The sequence below is a fragment of the Anolis carolinensis genome, chromosome 4 (genome assembly GCF_035594765.1).
Source record: "Anolis carolinensis isolate JA03-04 chromosome 4, rAnoCar3.1.pri, whole genome shotgun sequence".
Lineage (NCBI taxonomy): Eukaryota > Metazoa > Chordata > Lepidosauria > Squamata > Dactyloidae > Anolis > Anolis carolinensis.
The window spans coordinates 62,483,597-62,508,686 of record NC_085844.1 but is presented as its reverse complement, the minus strand read 5'-3'; the positions used below and the strand labels follow the sequence as shown (position 1 = coordinate 62,508,686).

General features: G+C 37.6%; 1 protein-coding gene across 7 annotated transcripts in view; it reads left to right on the top strand.

Annotated features, from left to right (window-relative positions):
- piezo2 (piezo type mechanosensitive ion channel component 2) overlaps nt 1–25,090 on the top strand; it is a 310,405-nt gene that overhangs the window by 130,407 nt on the left and 154,908 nt on the right. For all 7 annotated transcript variants that reach the window (XM_062980525.1, XM_062980529.1, XM_062980526.1 and 4 more), the window contains exon 4: nt 4,733–4,775. In XM_062980525.1, coding sequence (XP_062836595.1) covers nt 4,733–4,775 — 43 coding nt within the window. The remainder of the gene's footprint in view (nt 1–4,732; nt 4,776–25,090) is intronic.

Below are 25,090 nucleotides of genomic sequence, written 5' to 3'. Positions count from 1 at the left end.
AGGGTTAGACAAGAGGAAATGAGTGACATCTACCCCTAGAAATGGAAATTCATTCCTGTAAGAGTTGTCATGGGGAAAAGGCATCTCCACTGAAACACCAACAATCCTTGTTTCCACAACAAGCCAAATTTTTCAAAATCCAAAATCCAATTATTTCAGGGACAGAAAGTGAGGTGAAATCTTCTGAACAGGGGCACAGACATCAAAGCAAACACCACAGGGATGCAGGAGCGGCCCTAGGTTTTTTCAGTATGTACGCAAACCTAGGGCCGCCCCCCCCCCCGAAATTACGCCCCCCCAACTTACCGGCGGCGGCGGTGACCATTGGGTCATTCACCGCAGAACAAGGAAGTACTTACTATTCTTGCGAGATTTCTGCGAGATCTCGTAAGATTTCTGCGAGATCTCGCAATATTTCGCGAGATCTTGCGAAATCTTGTGAGAATAGCAAGTACTTCCTTGTTCCGCAGTGAGCGACCCAGTGGTCACCGCCACTGCCGCTTCGAGAGCGCCCAGCAAGGGCTGCGCCCGAAGCGGCGGCTTCATGGGCCTCTATAAGAACCGGCCCTGCAGGGGTGTTAACCCTTCCCTATGCTATCTAAAGCTTGTGCACACACACGCGTGCACACACATACACACAGAGAGCTGGAGTTACACTTTAAAAATGTGCCTGTTCTGACTTACATACAAATTCAACTTAAGAACAAACCTATAGAACCTATGTTGTTCGTAACTTGAGTACTGCCTGTAGTTGTAAAATAAGTGATATGAAGAGAGAAGATTAAAGATACAAATTGCATTTCAGAAGCTCTGCACAATTTCTTCACAGATGTTGCATACCCAGAGAGATTTGGCCTGATTAGACTTCCTTCTCCTTCCCCTAAATCTGTTGTCATCCAGAGTTCCTAATTTGAAATAAACCAGAAATGCTCCCAAGCTAGCTTGCTTCACATAAGTTGTCAACAGTTCATAAATTATGCTCTTGAATACTGAATGTACATGCATTATTGTTTGTTCTAATTGTTAACATGACATTTCTCATGACTCTGCATGCTAAGTATAGACAACCTGATGAATCATAGATACTTGTCTGTCACTCTGGGAGCTTCCCTTATAGGACGGCTTTATAGACAAACTATAACTGCTGAGATATTTGCTAGGACCTCAAATTTATTCAGGTATCCATAGTTATTGCACTAGGTAGTCATATAATATTTTCCCCCAAATTAACTGTATTCCTTGTGACATGCATTAGATTCAGCCACAGCCTGAGCTGAAGAAATTTCCTTGATATTGGTTTTGGAACTTACAGAAAGAAAGTAGTTTCATGAAAATATGCAAACCTAAAGCATGAATTCCTGATTTACCTATATGAGTTTGTTGCAGTGGCCTCACTCATGGTGCTGGACTGTCCACAGGTTGTGCTGGATGACTTCAATATCTATCCTGGGATAGATCTGATTATTATTTTTATTATTTATTTTATTTACAGTATTTATATTCCGCCCTTCTCACCCCGAAGGGGACTCAGGGCGGATCACATTATAACACACATAGGGCAAACATTCAATGCCCATAAACACATCAAACAGAGACTGAGAGACACACGCAGAGGCAAGTTAACCTTCTTCTGAGGGGATGTTCGATTCTGGCCACAGGGGGGAGCAGCTGCTTCATCATCCACACTGACGGCACTTCCTCATTCCAGGTCGTAAATTAGTTAATCTTGCCTCCCCACTTTATAAGTGGTACCTTATCTCCTACTTGATAGATGCAACTATCTTTCGGGTTGCTAGGTCAGCAACGAGCAGGGGCTATTTTTTATTTTTAATTGACGGGTGCTCACCCCGCCACGGGCTGGCCTCGAACTCATGACCTCATGGTCAGAGTGATTTAAGGCAGCTGCTCAACAGCTGCGCCACAGCCCGGCCCTGCATGTTCTGCATGAATCAGATTGGGTTGTATTCCCTTAAAAATCAGGTTTATATTCTAGGAGTACTAGGACATTTATGCCAGAATGGATTGTGTCGCATTTCCAGGCTATGTTATTTAGTTCATGTTCAGGTTAAGGTGGTATATCAGATGTTCCTGCTCCCAGAAAGTTAAACCTGGCATGTGATGACATGTGGATTGAGTTATTGTAATACACTGTGTGTAGAGTTTCCACTGAAAGAGCTCAATCGATTTTAGATGACTCATAATGTGACAACGGGAGTCTTGGTGGTTGATCGCATTGGAAGCATGTGATTTCCCATTTTACAGTAGCTGTATTTCCCCAGCTACTGAACTAGGTCATTCATGGCCAAACTTAACAAGTTTTTATTGCATCTTTCAATAACTTGTGTTCAGGGTATCCAAACTACATTGCCTCCACCTATATTGGTAAGGAAGATTTCCCCATGTCGTGATCATCGCACTACCATAATTGGTTTGGGTAATGGAAGATGGTCATATCTGTGACTGTGTCTCCTTCTTGAAGTTCATTTCCCAGCTAGTTCAGCTGGATCTGCTACTCCTATCTCTGTATTTTTAAATAAAAATATAGTATTAATAATTTTACTTGTATTTTTGAAGATTTTAAAATTGGTATAGGGTGTTCTGAAAACTGTAATTACAGTGCTAGACATTTTCTCTAAGAAGAAAAGAAAAAGAAAAGAAAAGAAAAGGTCTTCATAGACCTGAAGTTATAAGTTCTGTTTTGGCTGTTACTGTGGTAAATACAGTATAGCATCAGAGCTGTGCTGTAGATTCATCTGGGCAGGAGGTAGAATGACAAGTGCTATTACTCAGTTGTTGCTGTTAGGTATAACTAGAAACTCCTGAAAATATTCAGTGCTTCAGCTTCTCTTTGTGAATATATGTGCTCAAGTTAATCAAAAACAGAAATGTGGAAAACAGATGGGGATTGTTTAAGCAGCAAAGCAATCTAGTGTAAGTTTCAGAAACAAAACTTTAATCATAGGAATCATATATTTTAAGTATAGCAACTTAAAACTAGTGATACCATGCTGTTATATGAGGAGAATAAACAAAAATAAATGGCTGTCCAGACCTAGAATGTCTACAGAAAATTGCAAGAACTGAAGCGGTGAGGAGAAGATCCCTGATACTAAATGGACTGCAGTGATTATTATATAAAATTAATGTTTTAGCTCTTCTAAAAGTTTGAAGGGTCAATTAACTGATGCATTTCTCCATCAGTAATATAATCATTCCTAAACTTTTTTCATGTTCTTTAAAAATTATCTCATACCTCACTATACCATTTTTGCTTGTGTATTATGAAAAGATGATTCCTTATGTATATATGTCAACCCTTGGCTTATAGTGATCCCATAAATTTCATAAGCTTACTTAAGCATGGACTACTCAGAGGAGATTTTGCCAGGTCCTTCCTCTGAAATATAGCTCACTGCACCTAGTATTAATTACTGGTCTCTCGTCCAAGTACTAATCAGGGCTGACTGTGCTTAGCTTTTGGGATCTAGCAGAGTTTAGTGTATGTAGGGTATTTAGACTTTAGTGAAGGCAGCAAACTGTTTAAGGTCTTGGAAAGGGTGGGCCTGCAGTTGGGTGGGAGAAAGACCAGTCATCTGACCTTGATTTTATTGCATTTCAGGCAATAAATCTATAATGCACCACAAAATCCATATGTGAAAGTTTTTTCTTTTCTCGGTCAGAAAAAAGCAACTATCTGTCATTTCATTAAACATACATCTGCTGGATTACTATTTTTCTCAACAGCATTTCAGGAATATTCAGATACAAAAAGGGAAAGTAGAAGGTGTATGCAATCTACATTGAAATTAATATTGTTAAAGGCTAGTATGTTTATTGGAGCCATCAATTTTTAATTTAAATATATTTCATCGTTTAATATTCCAGATTAATTTTCTTGTTTACGATTCACATTTTGGTGTCAAATGAATGTTTTAAGGAAAACGTCTTAATATGTGTAAGAGAAGAAACACCTAAAATATGCTGCCTGCTATGATTAATATGCTGAATCAAACCCATTTCCTTTTCACCATCACTGTAAAGTGGTTTTATGTGTATATGCACTATATCCATCCATCCATTCATCTGCCTACTCGGCATCAAAAGACGAGGGTCTTTAAAACTGTAAATGTAAAGCCATTAACACCACTTGAACACAGTAGGGTTTCATCCAAATAAATATTTGAATGCCACACTATAAAACATTACTTGCAGTTTGGTTTTGCAGTAGAGGCTAATTTGGTGAAAAACACAGGTTGAAAAATGGTACTGGATTTGACGCATATGATGTAATAATTTAATCACACTCAATCAACATTCATAATAATTTAATCTTAAATAGATAGCATAACAATGCAAAAATGTGAACTGTACAAAGTTTTGCTATGCAGTGAATCATATATAACTGGGGCAATTCTTCAAAGAGCTTGAAGAGTACTCAAATAGCCTCAATACAATTGAAGTTGTGCTGTGTTGATCATTCTTCTGGCACAGAAGTAAGTGTAGATGCTTCTACAACAAGCTTATGATCTGTAGTACCAAATTGTCAAGGACATTAGTAAGGCTGTTTTAATAAGGCATGGGAACAAATCACATCATAGCCCATCACAGTATTCTTGATTTTCAGCTAACATAAGGGGGATTTGTTTCGTGCTATTTCCACAGTTTAGAGGGTAAATGAATCAAAAGAAAGCAAAAAACTGATACTGATGAGTTTTCTTCCTTGCCTCTATAGGTTCAACATGGGAGAAAATACTACGACAAATTGGCTTTGAAAGGTAAGCACAGAGTGTTTATCTCTCTTCTGTACATAGCTGAATCCTGTTGGTTCAAGTTTAATGGGTTGTGGGCCTGGTGGTCTACTGTACATAGCTGAATCCTGTTGGTTCAAGTTCAGCAAGTTGTGGGTCTGGTGATGTTGTATCAAGACCACTATCCTCCTCACGAACCTGATGCAACTTGCTCATGTAACTTGTTTTATTCATGAAACAGACAACAGATGCATCTTTCCCCAGCCACAGTCCATGCTACACAATTGCTGCATTCCTTATGGTAGAGTTAAAAAAGGATTTTTCAAACTCTTGTTAATGGCCAGCAAGTCAACCTTGACCCTATGGATAAGAAGACCTTCATGTCACCCTATCAACCACCCTGCTCAAGTCTTCTACTAATCGAGAAGTCAAGATTGATTATGTTCATTTTTGCATCTGACTTTACTAAAGATGTTCTGGGAGAACTGATTCACTCAATACAATCAGGAAGGGTGATTCCCCCATCCCACTGGATCCTCTGTGCATCCCCAAAAGCTGGAAATAAAGGCTCTCTGAATAGATTTAATAGCAGAAATGTTAGCACGTTTCATAGATTTGTTTCAGAAAAATATTTTGCAAGTTTTTTATTTTTAAAAAACCATTTCAAAACCTTCTTTGTAAGTTGATTGGAAATTGAGGCAGTAAAGAATGTTCTTATGAACAGATAGTATTAAAACATCAAATTGTACCAACCATTTTATATTAAAATGTGAGATTACCATTGTAAAAGCTGACATGTTTAGGAAATATTTTTAATGTTGCTTGATTTGATCCCCTAAGTGATGATGACTGCTTTAAATATGATTTTCCTGCTTCTTGGCAGGGGGTTGGACTGGATGGCTCACAAAAAATGGCATGTTGTGGGAACAAGGATTGGTGATACAGCTTCAGTGGAGACAGCTTTTCCCCATGATAACTCTTGGGGAATTCTCTTTTTTAGGGGTAGATTTCTCTCATTTCCTGTTGTCTCACCCCCCATTTTTAACTATGAGTCATTTGTAAGTTGGATGTTTGTAACTTGGAGACTGCCTATATTGGTTTCTAAGTAGACATACTGTATTATGCACTAACAAGCCTGTTGGTGAATACAGTACTTCCAAAGTCTATTTATTCTTGTTTTGAATAGTTTACTTTTGTTTACCAAAATAAGATGACTGTGAGCAAGTTTTATGCATTAGTTTATAACTAATTTTATTTTATAACTAATCTGCCAGAATAATGACACCCACCATTTAAATGGTCTACACTTCCTCTGCAAGTATTTTTAGAAGTCCTACTATCTGCTTTTGCACACAGAACAAATGGTTGAGGGGGTGTCTTTCAGAAAGTTGCTCCACATATAGAAAATGACTTGTATGAATACTTTGAAGTAAAGACCTACATCTGGATTTGATGGATTTAAATTAAGCTTGCTAATGTACTGGTTATTTTTGAGGTTGTATCATTATGATGTTTGTAACACAATGCAGTAGTCAGCATTATTATGAAAATATTTTACACATATAGCTTCAGACAATTAAATATCCCAAAATGGGTACTTTCTATATTGTCATTGTACAACTAATTGTTTCAGTGTGGCTCATATTTATGGTGTGAGTCTTTACTGGGTGTTTGGCATAGAGATCAAGCTACAGCATTCTAATGATCACCAGATCCTGGCACACAAAGATAGGTTTGCTAGTGTTTACAGCTCTGAGGTATATTCAGTTTCCAAGTTACTGAGAGAACATAACATATTAGCGGAGTACTTAAGAAGTCTGTCTCAAATTAATCACCCTTAATTACATTCTCTACTTTATGTTTTAAACAAGTACTTACTTACTAAATGAAAAAAGAGAAAAAATAGAAGCAGCAAAGTAACAAATCACATTCCATAAATATATTCAGCATTGTTGTACATTCATTTTTTTCTTCAGAAATATAGTAAAAATCTATACCTGTAGCTGTAACCATTCCAAAATGTGGCATTAATATAATTTAGCATAAAATTGGCTTCAGGCTAGTTTATATGCTCCCAAATCCATCTGTGAATATTTTATTTTTGTTTTTCATTAAGTGAAGAATAAATTTTAAGACTATTAATCTGTGATAGAGTGTGACTTCAAATTAAATGTGCACGTGGAAGAACCTGCTCTGGGAAAGCTTTGTTCAAGTCTGGGGGCTAATTATGTATAAAATCATAGAATAGTAGAGTTGGAAGAGACCTCATGGGCCATCCAGTCCAACCCCCTGCCAAGAAGCAGGAAATCGCATTCAAAGCACCCCCGACAGATAGCCATCTAGCCTCTGCTTAAAAGCCTCCAAAGAAGGAGCCTCCACCACAGTCTGTTCCATGCCATCCCCACTATCTTTGTGTCTTCCCATCCTTCAGAAGGTCTTTCTAGTTTTATTTGCTTTAAAATTATGGTTGCATTGAACCAGTTAATATTGTTGTTACAGAAAACGCCAGTTTGAACAGCTGGTAGGCTGTTAGAAATTATGGGAGTTGAAGTCCAAAACACCTGGAGGACCGAAGTTTGCCCATGCCTGTTATAGAGGGGAAAATCGGGTAAACATAATAATAATAATAATAATGAACCAGAAGAAAGTGTGGAGCTTTTGCAAGAATTTGATGAACCAGCACTTGAAACATCTGTTGAACCACCAGGAACCTTGACAGCAAGACAACAAGAGCTCAAGGATAAGATCATGGCTCATGCTGCAGCAAATGCAATAAGAAAGCGGCTCCCAACTCTAAAAACAGTGCCCAAGAGACACCTGGCGCCTCTCATGAAAGATGTGAATGCAGCACTCTCCACTGTCCAAATAACATCAATTGAACAAACAAACCAGTATGCCTACAGTGCAGCAGTGATAGTAACAGAAGAGCTTGGGCTCCTACAACCAAGGCAGCCCCAAAGAAAATCAACTGAAAAACCAAAGTGGAAGGTCAGGCTAGAGTTGAAAATCAAAAAGCTTAGATCAGATGCAAGTAACCTGAAAAATATGAAAGAGAAGAAACTGAAGAATGACAAAATCAAGCAATACCTGATCCGAAAGTACTGGCTGAACGCCAGAAAAATTGAAGAAGCTTTGGAAATCGTGAAAGAACAAATTACAGCAACAGCCAGAAAAATTGAAAGGTATGAAGCCAGAATCATCCAGTACAGACAAAATCTACTGTTTCAATCAGATCAAAGACGGTTCTACCAGAGTCTGAACCAAACAACAGACACAGTAACCATAAAACCAGAGAAAACTGCAACAACGAAGTTCTGGAAAGAACTTTGGGAAAATAATAAAAACTACAACAAAAACGCTGGGTGGATAAAGGAGTTCGAAGGAAAATTATCACAGAACAAAATGGAGCAGATGGAAATAACAACTGAAATGATCAGCAAACGAGTGCAAAAAGTCAAGAACTGGACATCGCCTGGTAGTGATCAACTTCATGGATTTTGGCTCAAACATCTGATTAGTTTACATGGAAAAATGGCCCAACAATTCAATGAGATGCTGCAGAAAGGAAGTATCAGTGAATGGCTAACAACTGGAAGAACTTACCTGATACAAAAGGATCCAGCAAAAGGAGCAGCACCAGGAAACTACAGGCCAATAACGTGTCTGCCCACTACGTTTAAACCACTGACTGGCATCATAGCTGACAGAATTCAAGACTATCTTGAAGAAAAAAACATCTTGCCAGATGAACAGAAAGGCAACAAACGGAAAAGCAGGGGCACAAAAGACCAGTTATTGATTGACAAAATGATTCTGGAGAACTGTAAGAGCCGAAAAGCTAATCTTCACATGACGTGGATTGACTACAAAAAGGCCTTTGACTCACTCCCACACAGCTGGATCATCAAATGCCTGGACGCCATCGGGATTAGTAAAAACGTTGGCACCTTCATTGAAAACATGATGGAGCACTGGAAAACTGAACTGTTTGTTGGAAATGAAAGCTATGGACTTGTCAACATCAGAAGAGGAATTTTCCAGGGAGATTCATTGTCCCCTCTGCTTTTCATTATTGCCATGATCCCTCTGTCAACAATCTTACAAAAAACAAATCTCGGCTACCAAACATCTAAGAATTCTCACAAAATTTCACATTTGATGTACATGGATGACCTGAAGCTATATGGGAAAACGGAAACTGAAATCCAATCTCTGACCAACACTGTCCGAATTTTTAGCACTGATATCAACATGGAGTTTGGTTTGGACAAATGTTCGACAGTGGCATTGAAGAAGGGAAAAATCATTGAAAGTGAGGGCATCAATATGCCCAATGGCCAAACAATAAGGTGTCACCAGCCAGAGGCCTATAAATATCTGGGCATATTACAGCTGGACAACATCAAGCATGAACATGTGAAAACTGTGGTCAGTAAAGAATACACACAAAGGGTCAGAAAAATTCTCAAAAGCAAGCTCAATGGAGGCAACACCATCAAGGCCATAAACACCTGGGCCATACCTGTCATAAGATATACTGCTGGCATTATAAATTGGACACAGGCGGAACTGGACAATTTGGACAGAAAAACAAGAAAACTCATGACCATTCATCATTCACTGCACCCTCGCAGTGATGTTGACCGGCTATATCTGCCTAGAAGATCAGGGGGCAGAGGACTCCTACAAGTAAAACAAGCAGTCAAAGAAGAAGAACATGCCCTGGCAGAATATGTAAAGCAAAGTGAAGAACCTGCTTTGATTGAAGTCAAAAATCAGAAACTCCTCAAAGCGCAGCAGACAAAAAACCAGTACAAGAAAACCGCACTACAAACTAGAGCTGACAGCTGGCACAACAAAACACTGCATGGAAAGTTCCTTGACAAAATTGAAGGAAAAGCTGACAAGGAGAGGACCTGGCTCTGGCTCACGAATGGGACCCTGAAGAAGGAGACAGAAGGCCTGATCCTTGCAGCCCAGGAGCAAGCCATCAGAACAAATGCAATCAAGGCCAAGATCGAAAAATCAGCTGATGACCCAAAATGCAGACTGTGCAAGGAAACTGATGAAACCATTGATCATATCCTCAGCTGCTGTAAGAAAATTGCACAGACAGACTACAAACAGAGGCACAACTATGTGGGCCAAATGATTCATTGGAACTTATGCCTCAAGTACCACCTCCCTGCAGTAAAGAACTGGTGGGATCACAAACCTGCAAAGGTTGTGGAAAATGAACACGCAAAGATACTGTGGGACTTCCGAATCCAGACTGACAAAGTTCTGGAACACAACACACCAGACATCACAGTTGTGGAAAAGAACAAGGTTTGGATCATTGATGTTGCCATCCCAGGTGACAGTCGCATTGATGAAAAACAACAGGAAAAAATCAGCCGCTATCAGGACCTCAAGATTGAACTTCAAAGACTCTGGCAGAATCCAGTGCAGGTGGTCCCGGTGGTGATGGGCACACTGGGTGCCGTGCCAAAAGATCTCAGACGGCATTTGGAAACAATAGACATTGACAAAATTACGATCTGCCAACTGCAAAAGGCCACCTTACTGGGATCTGCACGCATCATCCGAAAATACATCACACAGTCCTAGATGCTTGGGAAGTGTTCGACTTGTGATTTTGTGAAACGAAATCCAGCATACCTATCTTGTTTGCTGTGTCATACAACGTCGTTGTGTCAATAATAATAATAATAATAATAATAATAATAATAATAATAATAATAATAACAATAATAATGCTGAATGCAACCCACTTACACCAAAGTAATGCAATTCTTGGCAATTATAGGTTCTTGCACAAGTGGTACCACATCTGCCTTACAGCCCCAATTTCTCACCCTGCGATTTTCACTTGTTTGATCAAATGAAGGAAAGCCTTCAGGAACAGTGCTTAGATAATGTAGGCAAAGTGGAAGATGCTATCAAATACTGGACCAGAGAGTACCCTAAAGCTTTTTTCTACAGTGAATTTGATGCATGGGTTCAAAGGTGGCACAAAAATGCATTGCCACTGGCTGAGACTATTTTTAATCATACCATGTTCAAGATAAAGAGTTACTTTACACATGTGTGTAGTTTCAAATGTCTCATGTTGTTAATAAAGGAGTTATGAGCTAACAGATATTACTTTTGGTACGATCTTCATATTATAGTCTGCCTTCCTGGCGCTTACTTCCTTGAAACGTAGGACAAGCACAATATAAGAACATAAACTATTTTAACACAATAGTGGGATAGAAGTATCTTAAGCCAAGCAGGCTGTCAGCAGCAAAGCTAGACACCTATAATTACACATTCCTAACCTTGTCTACCATAATTTAAAGATCACTATACATTAGGTCCAATAGTAGTTGGAACAAGAGCATGCAAGCTTCATCTCATAGGCCGAATGTTTTCCCTATGTGTTTCTCACCTCCCTATTCTTACACCATCTCTAGGTGGCACAGGGAAATTTTGCCAATTTGTTTTTGTTGGCTTTTGTTATCAATGCTCAGTTTACTTTCTGCTTTAAGGAGGGTTCTCTAAAAGATGTTTAGTGGATGTTTTTCATAAAAGAAAAATTATAACAGGAACATATTACAAACTTTAAAAACTGGGAGGATGTGAGGGCATGGATAGAAGTAGTTCTCCAATATTTTGGAACAATTTTTCTCCAGACTTTGCTATGTTCTGCTGCATAGTAGATGCTTAGTTTGTGCTAATTTTCAGGAATAAAGAATATTTACAATACCTGTATTTTTAATGTTTGCAATTACTGCTGGTATGCAAGTGCAAATACATTTTTGTATTCTTCATGCTAAACTCATGCCTGACTGAGAAATACAAAGGTTCTCAGATGCAGGGTTACATCCCATTTCCTCTTCCTGCACTCCTCTGCAAGTATATTTCTAAAAAAGATAGAACCTATGGAGTATCTGGAATAGATTCTTTGCAACCATAAAGACATATATTTGTCTTCCCACTACTCAGAAATAACAGGAGGTGGATTAGTCCCAGTAAATCCATCTTGGAATCTTACCGCACTACACTCTTAGAAGGCTATTATTTCATCTTAATTGCCATGAAAACATTCAGTAAATTCCTGGGATTTGCAGTTTATTGAGGGGTATTCTCAGCCAGCGAACTCTTGGGCCTTAATAAATTACAAACTCTAGAATTCCACAGAACAGTGCTATGACAGTTAACATGGAATGATAGCTCTAGAAGAATGCAGTGTGATAAAGCTATTAGTTCATTGGAAATCAATTTTCCAAAACATCCTATAATTTAATCAAGTGAAGCTGTTCCTCTAAATTGTGTAAAGGAAGAGGGAAATTTGAGGGGGGGGGGAGCAATTTTCCTGATTATCCCTCTATGATTTTATGGACTTCTGTAAAAATATTGTGTTTACAAGAAAAATAATGTAAGAAATGGTTGTAGATGTCATGTCAGTACAATTGGTCCTCTGCATGCACAGATTCTGTATTCCATCTTTTCCAGGAATGTTGAGATTATCTAAACTAAAACTATATAATATCCAGCTGTTTTTACATAGAAGAGACCATCAGTTACAGCAGGAAAAAAGCAATCCCCCCTCAAGCCCAGTCCCTCTTGTACTAACTTGAGTAGATCGTCACACTAAAGTTTGTTTAGGATTATTGCCCACATCATGCACCATGACTTCCCCCCTATTTAAATCATAATGTTTCTAAACGGGCTCCATGCTATCCTGATAGGTTTATACACAAATGACTCATGGGGTCCTTCAGTGTTATAGATACTTCACCACCAAAGTATAATTTTAAAAGACATGTAAAGTGACTATGTAGCTAAAAAAATTTAAGGGTCACTTAGGAAGAACTACACGGGACAAAATGTTTGGGATTATAGGAATATAAACAGGAAATTCAGCAGTACTACTATCAATCTTTCTTTCTACAAACATCTTTTTCACTAAGTTTAATTATACAGTTTTGGTACTCTAAATGAAACCATTTATTTTTATCTGTATTCTGCAAAATTAGTGAAAACCCATATGTCTAGATTTGTATGTGTCGAGAGAATTAAGCAGACTCTTTGTGTGTACAGTTCAGACCTAGAGGGCCAGTTGACTTTGGTGGCAGAAGCTAAAAATAACACTTATTTATTATGTATTTATTTGTGGTATTTATATACCGCCCTTCTCAACCCCGAAGGGGACTCATGGCAGTTCATAGTGTTGGCAACAATTCAATGCCCTCGATAAAAAAAGTATAAAACATCAAAGTTAACCCTCTCCTAATAAAACATTAAACATTATTAAACACATCACATAAAATAGCATCATATATCATACAAAGACATAGCCAATCCACTTCTCGTCTTGTGGATTTTCTCACGTACCTGTCTGACTTTGCAGAAGCCATTTGCAAGGAATCCACCTGCCATGCAATCCCTTGTGTGTATGCAGGGAGTTTCGACAATAGGGCTTTCATTTTAAATAGAGGAAATGGATTTGACTTGTATGGAGAATATATGACTTCTTCTATATTTAGCTTCCATGTCATGTTGCAATTAATCTTTCCTTCTACATTTGATTGTCAAATTGGAAGCACTTCCTTAACCTTTCAGAAGGAGAAAGAATGCACATGAAAGTGCAGCTGCCTTTCTCCATCAGTGTCACCATGCACCTGATTGCCAAGGTAGTATCTACAACTACTTTAATAGTTAGGTGTTTCACAATAAAGGCAAACAACTGAACAGTGCAATCTCATGGTACAAAACATGTCCCTGCTAGCGTAAAAGTAGTCTTTGTCTCTACAACTTGATTTCTTGGGACACAGAAATAAATAAGAAAGAGCTTAGTTAAAAGGAAGTGAGAAATTAAACAATTCTGGAGAATTTATATCCATACAATGAGGATGTGACTGAATATAATTGAAGAAATTTTCTGTATTCTTTTACTAAAGTCAGCTAATGTTCTTTGTCATTAACAGTTTAAACACAGCAGGTAAGTTGCCAAGTGAAACAGAAATATTACCTCTTGAGAAACCCTAGCCTAACAGCCCAGATTATAATGCATCATTTTAGATGACACAATGAGAGAGTTTTTTGCCAAGAGAGCTACAGCATGCCTAAGGACAAAAATCTTGGCATTCAACATGTGGCACATAAGTTCTGTATGTCAACATACTAGTTAATGTTGCATCACAGCCTATAGTATGTTTCTCTTAACAATCTGCTCTTGTTAGAATAACCTTGGAACTTTTTTTAAGTATCTGGTGTTTGAGGCATTTTATACTTACTACAGAGAATTCAGCCTTCATGTTATTATTATTTATTTATTTCATTTGTCAATGTATATCCTTGATGTGATATTATTTGTGCATGAAATTCATGTTTATGGTGGTACAATAGTGGAAATGAATTCAATGTACTTCTGCATAATGATAATGGCATGCAATGTGGCAAGATCAACCCTTTATGTGGAGTATTATTTGCAGTCTCTTTTGTAACTAGATGTGAAGCAATTAAAATTAATTTAAACAATACTCTACCTGTGCTCCTGGTGGTGCAGCGGGTTAAACCACTGAACTGCTGAACTTGCTGACTGAAAAGTTGGTATTTTGAATCCAGGGAGCGGGATAAGTTCCAGCTGTTAGCCCAGCTTCTGCCAACCTAGCAGTTTGAAAACATGCAAGCGTGAGTAGATCAATAGGTACCGCTCTGGCGGGAAAGTAACAGCACTCCATACAGTCATGCTGGCCACATGACCTAGGAGGCGTCTACGGACAATACCGGCTCTTTGACTTAGAAATGGAAATGAGCAATATAATACCAATATAATAGACTTAATGTGACAACAAATAACTGTAATTAGCAAGGTGACAGCAGATCAGTACTAATCTTAGTACTGATTTAAAGTATGATCCCATAAGATGCAGCTATCAGATTTCAGTACAGTAAAGTCTCACTTATCCAAGCTAAACGGGCCGGCAGAAGCTTGGATAAGCGAATATCTTGGATAATAAGGAGGGATTAAGGAAAAGCCTATTAAACATCAAATTAGGTTATGATTTTACAAATTAAGCACCAAAACATCATGTTATACAACAAATTTGACAGAAAAAGTAGTTCAATATGCAGTAATGTTGTAATTATTGTATTTACGAATTTAGCACCAAAATGCCACGATATATTGAAAACATTGACTACAAAAATTGCTTGGATAATCCAGAGGCTTGGATAAGCAAGGCTTGGATAAATGAGACTCTACTGTAATTAGTTGGAGATTTATCTCTATGATTATCAGTTCAGTGGGAATTGCTGATTTGTTTCCATAGTGGTGTTGCTTTTGACTGTATTTATAATGATAAGATTCATACATCCATTGCCCATTTTGCTGCCTTTTTACATGGCAACACCTCAGCCAGCCAAGCTTTTGTTCAAAATGCTACATGTGCAATATATTAAGATATATGGCCTAATGAAATGTGAACTTCTCAATTACTCTGTCAGATATTTAACAAACTTTTATCATGTTTCCTGATGCTAAACTAACATTTTAAACCTTGTAAGCATGCTGTGTGATGTTACACCATTTTTACTTGAATCAAATGCTCACTTTTTCGGCTAAATTACATAGCAAAAAGTGGGGTGCACATTAGATTCGATGGTGTGTTAGAATTGTGCACGTAAACCCACCTGTGCTCCTCTATTAGGCCAAGACTGGCAAATTCACCAGCCTCAGCTCGACAGAGGGGTATGGCTTCTTAACTTACCTCATTTACAAAGCCTTGAACATCTCCCCCTCGATTTTGAAGGCCTCACGGAGGGACATGGCTTCCCCTTGCCTGGTGACCTTCTGAGCAGGGCAGTAGAATGGCTGACAGGCAAGAAAAAGTTGTGCAATACATTCGATAACAAAAAAAAATGGAATGCATATCTTCTAAGTTTATGTGCATATTACAGTTGATGACATATTATACTCGAGTAAATACAGCAATTCCCTTGAAATCTCAGTCTTGAGTATACTAACTATGCATGTGGATGACTCACTTTCAAGGTTTTATTGGGATCCAGGGATGCATTTGCACAGGGAAAAGCAGTGGTCCAGCTGCACCTGTTCCTGGAGATGTCAAATTTGCCAACAGTGACATGCCTTGATTATATCTTGTTTTGATAACTGTAATATAGTCTACACAGATATGCCTTTAGAAACATCTGGCAACTTCTTGGGCCAATATTCTTTGCCTAGAGTGTTGACTTAAAGCTGGTTAAAATGATCAAAGAACGGCTATGTTGAACAAGCATAACACTTGCCAACACACATTTTGGTGCTGCAAACGTTATACCTGTTTCTGGATATATTTGACCTGCTAGTTCCAAAAATGACACCAATTTTCCCCTATCAGCTCCAGATTTTGAGATACAAAACAAATGCCATCTGCTAGAGCTGATGCGATCTAGCCAATACAGTTTTCTGAATCAGCACCCCAAATAATCCCAGGAACAGGCCTAAAAACCAAGACGCCAAGAAATATTTTTGTTGTTGGACTGCGTAATTGATACTGGCCTGTTTACAGGACAGTTCAAAGAGCTGATTATGAGATATGGAGCCATGAACGTCTTTGATCCATACTAACTGAAGTATCATATTTCCCTACATTAACTCGCCCCAGTTTGAGGATCAAGTCTTGATCCCACCAGCGTCACATCCATGTTTTGTGAGGATACAGTGGAGGCATTTCATGATGACTGTTTCCAAACTTCAGAATTGACCCACCCCTTTATGCTCTTTTCCAGTGTAAGGAAAAAAACTTTTTAATGGAAACATGCATTTGGTTATCACTTAGTTGTTGCAGAAGGGCCTTTAAAGGAGGGAAGTGCTAAATCATCTGTATTGCTATTATTTTAAACATTTTATGTTTTAAATAATTTTTATTAAATTTTGAAAATAACAATAAAAACCACCTTAGTGGGTTAGGAAAGTATAGGGGAAAAGAAAGGATGGGGGATAGGGAGGGGGGTGGTAGAAAGTGAGGGGGAAAGGGGTAATAAGGGTAGGGGGGGTCGGGGTCCTTGTCGATTCTTGACTTCCATTCTTCTCTATAAAGTTGTCATAACTATTTGTATTATTTATGTTGTTGGTATCATTCATTTTTTTTGTGTCGACAGTTGACACTTCTCCTTCGTGTTAAGGGCTTTATAACAATATTCTAACTTTTTCATTCTTCATCCAGTCCTTTACCGGTGTCCAATCTATCCTTTTGTTTTTACTTATTTTGTGGTGTTGATAGCAGGAACGTTAGGTAGTCCATAGTCATTATATCTCATATTCTTTTTATCCACTTCCACTTTTGGTAATTAATTTCTGTTTCCATAATCTTGCAAGAACTAATCTGGCAGCTGTTGATAAGTGTGTAAAGATTTTGTCTTCTTTCTTTCCCCATTGGTTATTCATCATGCCCAATAGAAAGAATTCTTGGAGTAGTGGTATTTTTATCTTTAAAATTTTTTGACATTTATCGTGGATTTCCCTCCAGTACGGTTTTACCTTCTCACAAGACCACCACATGTGTAGATACGATCCTTCACCTCTTCCACATTTCCAGCATTTAATCATCTTGCCTTTGGTAAATTTTGATATCCTTTTTGGGGTCAGGTGCCACCGATAGAACATTTTCCACCAATTTTCTTTCAATTCATAGGCATTTGTATAATTTAATTTCCCCCCCCCCCCCATAAAAGTTCCCATTCCTCTAATAATATAGTTCTTCCTAGATCTCTTGCCCAATTTGTCATGCACTCTTTTATTTGTTCCTTCTCAGTGCTCCATTCCAATAGAAATTTATTTCTTGCAATTTTCCTCTTTCCCTTGTATAATATTACATCCCATGGTGTTACCTTATCCTCAAATCCCTGAATCTTATCTTTATTAAAACTTTCTTTTAATTGATAATACTGGAGCCAGGTTAGATTACCATATTTAAATGTTAATTCTTCCTGTGATTTTAATTTTATTTATTTTAAACATTTTAAAAACTACCTTAAATTAATATTTTAATTGCATTGCACATTTAATTGTTCTTTAATGTTTTTAGCAATGAGTTATTTTAGCTGCTATTGTTTTAACCTCTTCTGTAGCCTTTCTTGTTTCCAAATTTAGAGAAATAAAAGGAGGAAAGATGGCTAGATGCATTCTCATATACATAGTGCTATAGTAAATGGCACCAAGTAAGGTACTATATATCATGGATCTATATCATCCAACATTTCATGTGTTTAATGCAATCTTAGTTGTGGATTGCAAAACAAAACAGAATGAAATGTTATTTTAGGTAACTTGGAAAACTTAGATGGTTGTTAACAGGCAGATAGTACATATTGGAGATGAAGCATTCATCATACACAGTGCACCAGTTCTATTATGTATAGCTAATAAAAAGAAGTTTTGCTACACGATGTTGCCTTTCTTTGTATGCTTGGTAGATTATTTGGCAAAATATTTTCAGAAGATTTTTAAGTGGTGTCGCTAATGCTGCTCTGTGTGCTTCTTTTCATTTCAACTAAATTAATTTCAGCTCTTTCTCATGACATTTTATTCAGAGTCTTGGAGGGAAACAAGTGTCTGATACATACTATTTTACTGCTGGTGTTGTTTGAACACTGAATTGTTTGACTGTTGCCAATGTTGTTCTTGGCAGTCCCTAGTCCCCTGTGGACATCAGTAGCTGGGGAACATGCAGTGATACACCTACCAGCAACGGCATATGAACTGCTCTTTGTTTGAATCTAGAAAGCAAGTCAGTGTTGCAGTTAATTCAAAGTGCATTGGCCACTATACTTCAACAGTTTGTCTTTTTAATTTTTTTACAGTTTTTGATTTTTTATTCATGAATAAATCATAAAGACTTCAAAGACCTCAGTGCAAACAATAAACAGCGGTCATCGTGGCTATTGGTACGTCATAGTTGCATAATATCTCCAGGCTCCTCAAATAAATCATTCTATTCTATGTGTTTATATGTGCAACACATATACACATATTTGTACATTCTTCATATCTCACTTGTGCCTTAGTAATATAACCTCACTTGGTTCTCTCCAGCGGGACATTATTCACTTTATATTAACAGTGCTTTGCAGGACTCGTAACACTTCCTTTCTTAAAGAATTGCCTACTGCATTTCTGTCACTGCTGTTAATTCTCTATGGATTGAAGATCCCAGACAAAGAACAGGGAGCCAGTTAAGTGAACTAGGGACGTCTGTGAAATTAAATTCTTGTGAATTCCAAGCTGACTTGACCTTACTCCATATTAACTATCTCTCAGACTAATGTAGAAATTAGAATTTTATTGTCCATTTATTCTTGCACTTTCTTGAATGTTCCAGTCCCTGGCTGCAAAATTAATCTAAAGGCATTTTAAAATGTATATTTTCGGAGGAATATATATTTAGAAATGTGGATACTTAGAGCAAAAAGGTTTTTAATTGAGAAATGTCAATTAAAAGGCGTTTTAATGTGGAAGCAATCCAACGCATTCATGGCACAGGCCAGGAAAAGACAACATTATACGTTATTAAAGTAGAATAGTGAGTTTTCACAAGAGAGAATGAACAAGAAGATGGTGAGCTTCTTCTTTTTTAATTTATAGAAACATTGCTCAGTGTGCTAGTACCTATTTCCATCGACTTCTACAGAGTGCAGCAAAACCCCTGTAACCGTAGCACTCATACCTGCAGTTTTACTTATTACATTCAGGGGAAATGGTCTTTCTAGGATTTTGCTAAGTCCTCCATGTGATTCTATGATATGCTTGTCCAGAAAGTTGTCACAGAGTTGCAAATTCCAAGAGAGGGTGCATCTGTAGAAATCTCTAGATCCTCCAATGCTGCTATGGTATGCTGGGACTAAAAATCTTGTAGTTTAATACAGCTGGACAAATCATTGTTTTTTTCATCAAGAACATAAAATTTAGTGAATATTTTTACATTCATACAATGGACAGGAATCGATTACAAATCACTGTATCTAAACTACCGTATTTACTAAAGGAATTTTCAACAGGATATTGATTTGAGTTCACCTAATTTCTATTTAACAGAATTAAATCCAACCACATATATAAAGTCATAGTTGCTAAGTGACTGAGGAAAATATGAGTCTCACATTTTGTCTCCAGTTTCTGCCTCGTTATAAGAAAAAAATATTGCTTCTGGCCTTTATCTTCATTATTCTTATGTGTGAGAACATACATGTGACTCCCATTTTTTCCGGCAGGGTATGTGTTTGCAAACATAAGTTGTTAGATACCAGCGTGTAATACAGAAACAAAGGCTTTTAAGAAAATAATTTACATATAAGTATTCCCACTACCTTATACCTTATACGTATTTATGATTCTATTAATGTGAAAAGAAAACATAGATATCCTGTTTGGAGAAAGTCCTGACAGGGTACTCATTTTATAATGATATCTACTACAACAAATACACACTGGTATATGTCACACAAGAACATATATAAACCCTTTTTCTGTCAATAATAGATGATTTAAAGTCTGTGTATATTCACTGTAATGATAGAGCTGGTATTCAAGAGTTCAACAAGGGTAATAACAGTGGTATCTTGTGCTTCAAGAGTAAACCCATATTCCTCTCCCTTATAAAAAAAAATCTCTGAATCTTTCGGCGGGGGGGGGGGGGGGTTCCTGGGTTGACCTTCCCAAAAACGATCAGCCAGTTGTAACAGCCATGATATTGGACTTCTCCTTAGGATCAGGTATTTTCACCCAAGGATGGGATGGGATGAGGATGTGGTCACAAGGTTGATAGCTGTCCCTCAGCCTTGACCCACCTCAGGTTGTTCCCCATCTTATAGAATAACCCTGACAACCAATAAACTAAATAGTTTAGGTCAATAATGTGTCCCTTGTTTCACTCCAACTCGTGTATCTGGTCTCGTTATTTCACAGTTGGTATTCAATTCTCAATCTGTTTAGCAGGGCAACTTTTTAGTGACTTTTTCTGGCTTAATTCCTTAACATACTGTATAGGTTACTGCAATTATGTCTGATGGTGTGTAGTCTGTGGTTGGTTCATCTTGAATTATTTTCTCCACATTTATTTTTATTAGTTTCTGTTTTGTGTTTATGGAAGTTACAGAGCTCATACACGCAACCAAACTACCCAAGATGAGCTCATTTGTTTTCTTTCATTACAGGATTTAGAGAATTGTAGTACACATCAGATGCAGGGACATGATGGAAAGTTTATTAAAGTTTTGGGGGGATCTAATATCAGCTATGAACATACTGTCTACTGGCAGGAGAATTGTAAGAATGTATTCTATCAGGTAAACAGACAATTTTTGTGCCAGGCTTTGCCTCTGGACCTGCCTGAAACAATTACTATATGTGTGCACCCATTGTTCCAGCCTGGATCGTTGAATCCTTGAATTAAAATGTATTTATGTATATATCTTACATAATGAGAATCAGGACAATTACTGGGTTTTCAGCAAACACAAAAATTTTAATCACTTCTGATATATATTGCATCTCACATTGGTTGGCAGTTGCCATAACATTTTAAACTCTGCAGTGAATACTCTTCTTGTTTGGTTTTTATGTGATACAATTGCCCAATACCTAAATATAGTCTTCTAGAGATTTTTGAACCACAAGACCTATCATTTGTGATGCTAATAAGAGCTTGTGGGAATTTAAAGCCAATAGCATTGGAAGGACCCCAACTTCCTACTTTGTTTTTGGGCAGTGGTGTCAAATTTGTGGCCCTCAAGGTGTTTTGGACTTCACCTCCCAGAATTCCTTGTCATTGGACAAGCTGACTAGGGCTTCTGGGAGTTGGGAGGCCAAACATCTGGAGGGCCACAAGTTTGACAACTCTGTCTTAGGGCATGACAGTAAAGTACCACAATGTTTAAGTTTTCAATTTTGTTCTTGTTGTCTTTTTTCCCATTGGATTGGTTTCTAGATATCATCAGTGCTTTCTAAAAATCTGTTGTAAAATCTCGTTTTTTTTTTGTTTGTTTTTTACTGCTTCTTAGAATATTCAGCCATGCAGGAACATTTACTATAAATCTCTGCCAGTTGATTTCTGACTACTTACTCCCTTCTTTGAGGTTATGGATCCCCCCACCCCTGAGTGTTTGGGTAGCATCTTTTCGGTTCTGCTGTTTTACTGCTCCAGACATACTGCCAGTACATCAAAAATAAATAAGTATAGTATTATGTGCACCACTACAGATGGTGAAGCAAACACAGAATTGAGACCAGGCCCACTAGGGTTATGATGATAGGGCAACCCGTGCTCAGCATGCAGCTCACTGTTTCTTAAAAAATGGTATCTGGGCAATGCATTGAACACCTAATTTGGCTTGTATAGAAAACAAATGAGGCATACAGAAATAGCATAGAGGGGAGTGTCCCAATCTACATTTGGCAATTGTCTGCTTTTTGTATGCATCACAGACCCATAAATGTTGCATGCTTTATGTCAGTAATGAGGCTGCCAATCTTGGCATGTGCACACAAGTTGTTAAATAGCAGTGCTATGTATAACGATGTTTAGAAAGTAAACATTTGGTAAATGTTTGGATGATAGCTGAGTGAACACTTTGCCAAACAGGTTTTTCCCTCCCAATATAGCTGCTGGGAGAAACTGAGATGTATGTTTGGTTAAAAATGCATGAATTATTGTAAAGGCTTTACATATTCTTTAGGAGATTTAGATGTTTTGTGCTTGTTAAAGTTCGAGCCATTTTTTTTAATGATATAGTTTTTATAGTGCTCTGATTTTATCCCCTGTGCCTTGCTTTCCTCAGCTGACCAAACATTTTTAGCACTGTAATATCAGTAATAAATATGTCTTCTATTTAAATTGCTTGAATAATCTAAGTTATAGCACCAATATGATACTGTGCATGACAGTGATGTGGTATTTTATTATCAGAACATTCATTTGTTTTGGTGAGGCTTCTTGGAAAGCCTTAGACTCTGTGCTCAGTTCAGGTGACTGCTGGACCTAAAATCAGGCTTGGCCTTGATTAATTAATTATTTTCACCAATTGAATTATTTTCAAAATGTAATGTAAAATTTTAAAAGCCTTGGGATTGACACAGTAGAAAATAAATAGTCAATCTAATGTTAAATTTTTATTTAACGTTGAAATGAAGATTCCACACACCACCCCGCAAATGGCCCAGTACACGTTAACGTTTCCTCCCTAATCCCCACTACTTTAACAGAGACCAGCACTTCCAGTGTCTTGATCAGTGGCCCCCCCTTTGCTATAGGTTAGTTTGGTGATTTTGATGCATAGGGAAAGAAAACACGTAGAGGTAAAATACTTGGAGGAGGGAATGATGGATTCTGATTGCTCCTCTGCTGTGGCTCCGTATGTGACCTTCTTTTCTAAGGCTTAGGCTCAGAGCCTCTGAGGGCTGCACCAAATCCTTGCAAGTACCACATCTGGCCCCCAAGCCACATGTTGCACAAGCCGCATCTATGAGATGACTTCATCAGGATTTGTGTTTAATTACATTTTGTGGGCTGGTATAATGGGGATCACAGGTTTAGGCTTCCTAGTCATGTGCCATGTGAGGTAGAAAGCAATTATACTACAGAGAGTATACATTTCTTTTGTCTAATGTATGCAGGCTGAGTTATCAGGAAATAGATTTGCGTTATTTGCAGTATTTATATACCATCCTTCTCAGCCCGAAGAGGACTGAGATATGTGCTTTTCCACAGTAAGGAGAGAATGAGATGGGTGCCATGAAAAGTTTCTAATGGCTTGTTACCCTTCCATGTATGATCAATCTGTTGATATATAATAATGAAGTGAAAAAGTAGTTGTGGATGTGATGTATGTAGTATATCTTTTTCTAAAAGGTAAAAGTTTTCCCCTGATGTTAAGTCCAGTCATGTCTGACTCTGGGGGTTGGTGCTCATCTCCATTTCTAAGCCGAAGAGCTGGCGTTGTCCGTAGACACCTCCAAGGTCATGTGGCCAGCATGACTGCATGGAGCACCGTTACCTTCCCGCCGGAGCGGTACCTATTGATCTACTCACATTGGCATGTTTTCGAACTGCTAGGTTGGCAGGAGCTGGAGCTAACAGCAGCCGCTCCCGGGGTTTAAACCTGGGACCTTTCGGTCTCCAACTCAGTGCTTTAATGCACTTCGCCACTGGGGCTCATATCTTTTTCTAGAGGTCGTTAAATTCAGTCTTTAGTCTAGCCAATTATTTCTGAAACACATGTCTATCATTCCCTTTTACTTTTATCTTGGTAGATGTAGAACCAGTGTACCATTTCACAATGGGTAAACTCAGTGGAGGTTTTTTGTGTGTAAGTACTCAAGCATATATTTATAGCATATTAAAGTATATAGGATCTTGGTTGTTAATTAATAGGCCTTTGTTGTTTACAAGCTAAAGTATAAGTAAAGTTCAGTTAACAGAAGGATTTCTTTTCTCTCTCTCTCTCTCTCTCTCTCTTTTTTTTTTTGCTAAATCTACTAAATTGAGGATCCATTTGTTCAATTTGGAAATGCCATATGTGGCCCTTCTCAGATACCTTGATGATATGATTTGTGCATTTGCAAGTTTTTAAACTTAATTTATTTTAATTTATATACTGTCTTTCTCCCAGGGTAGCTCACATCATTAATAAAAGCAAAGTACATCTAAAAACACAAATAATAAGGACTATTATATTAAAGTTTAAAAATAAATTAAAAGACAAATGAATTCTCATGGGATTTTGCTTTTACAGATTTTATGAATCCACTCACTATGTAATGCAATAAATTGTGCAAGCTTTCCAGATACTTTAAAACGAGATGCCAACTGTCTAGTTAATGTCTGTGATATGTGCCTTCAAGTTGCCTGTTGACTTTCAGTGACTCCATGAATTTTATAGGGCCTTCTTATGCAGTGAATTATCAGAAATGGTTTTGCCCATTCCTTCCTATGAAATATAGCCTGTACCACTGGGTATTATTACCTCCTTACGAACTAGAGCTGATCCTGTTTAGCTTCCAGGATCAGATAAGATCTGGTGCCTTCAAGGTATTTAATGATTAGGAACTACTAAAGTTATCCCGAAAGAGGAATTTGGCCGCCCATGTGAAATAAAATATTTGTGAAGATTTTCTTGTAAAAAACTTGAAATTTTGAGACCACTCCTTCTGTGCATTCCTTTTGAATTTTGTAGTGAAAGTTGAGTTTATCATGCAACTTTATATTTCCCTATGCTTCCTATAAATGTTAATAATAATGGGATTTAATTTTTCAAATATTATTTAGATTCATTGAGATTTTCTTTTTTTCATT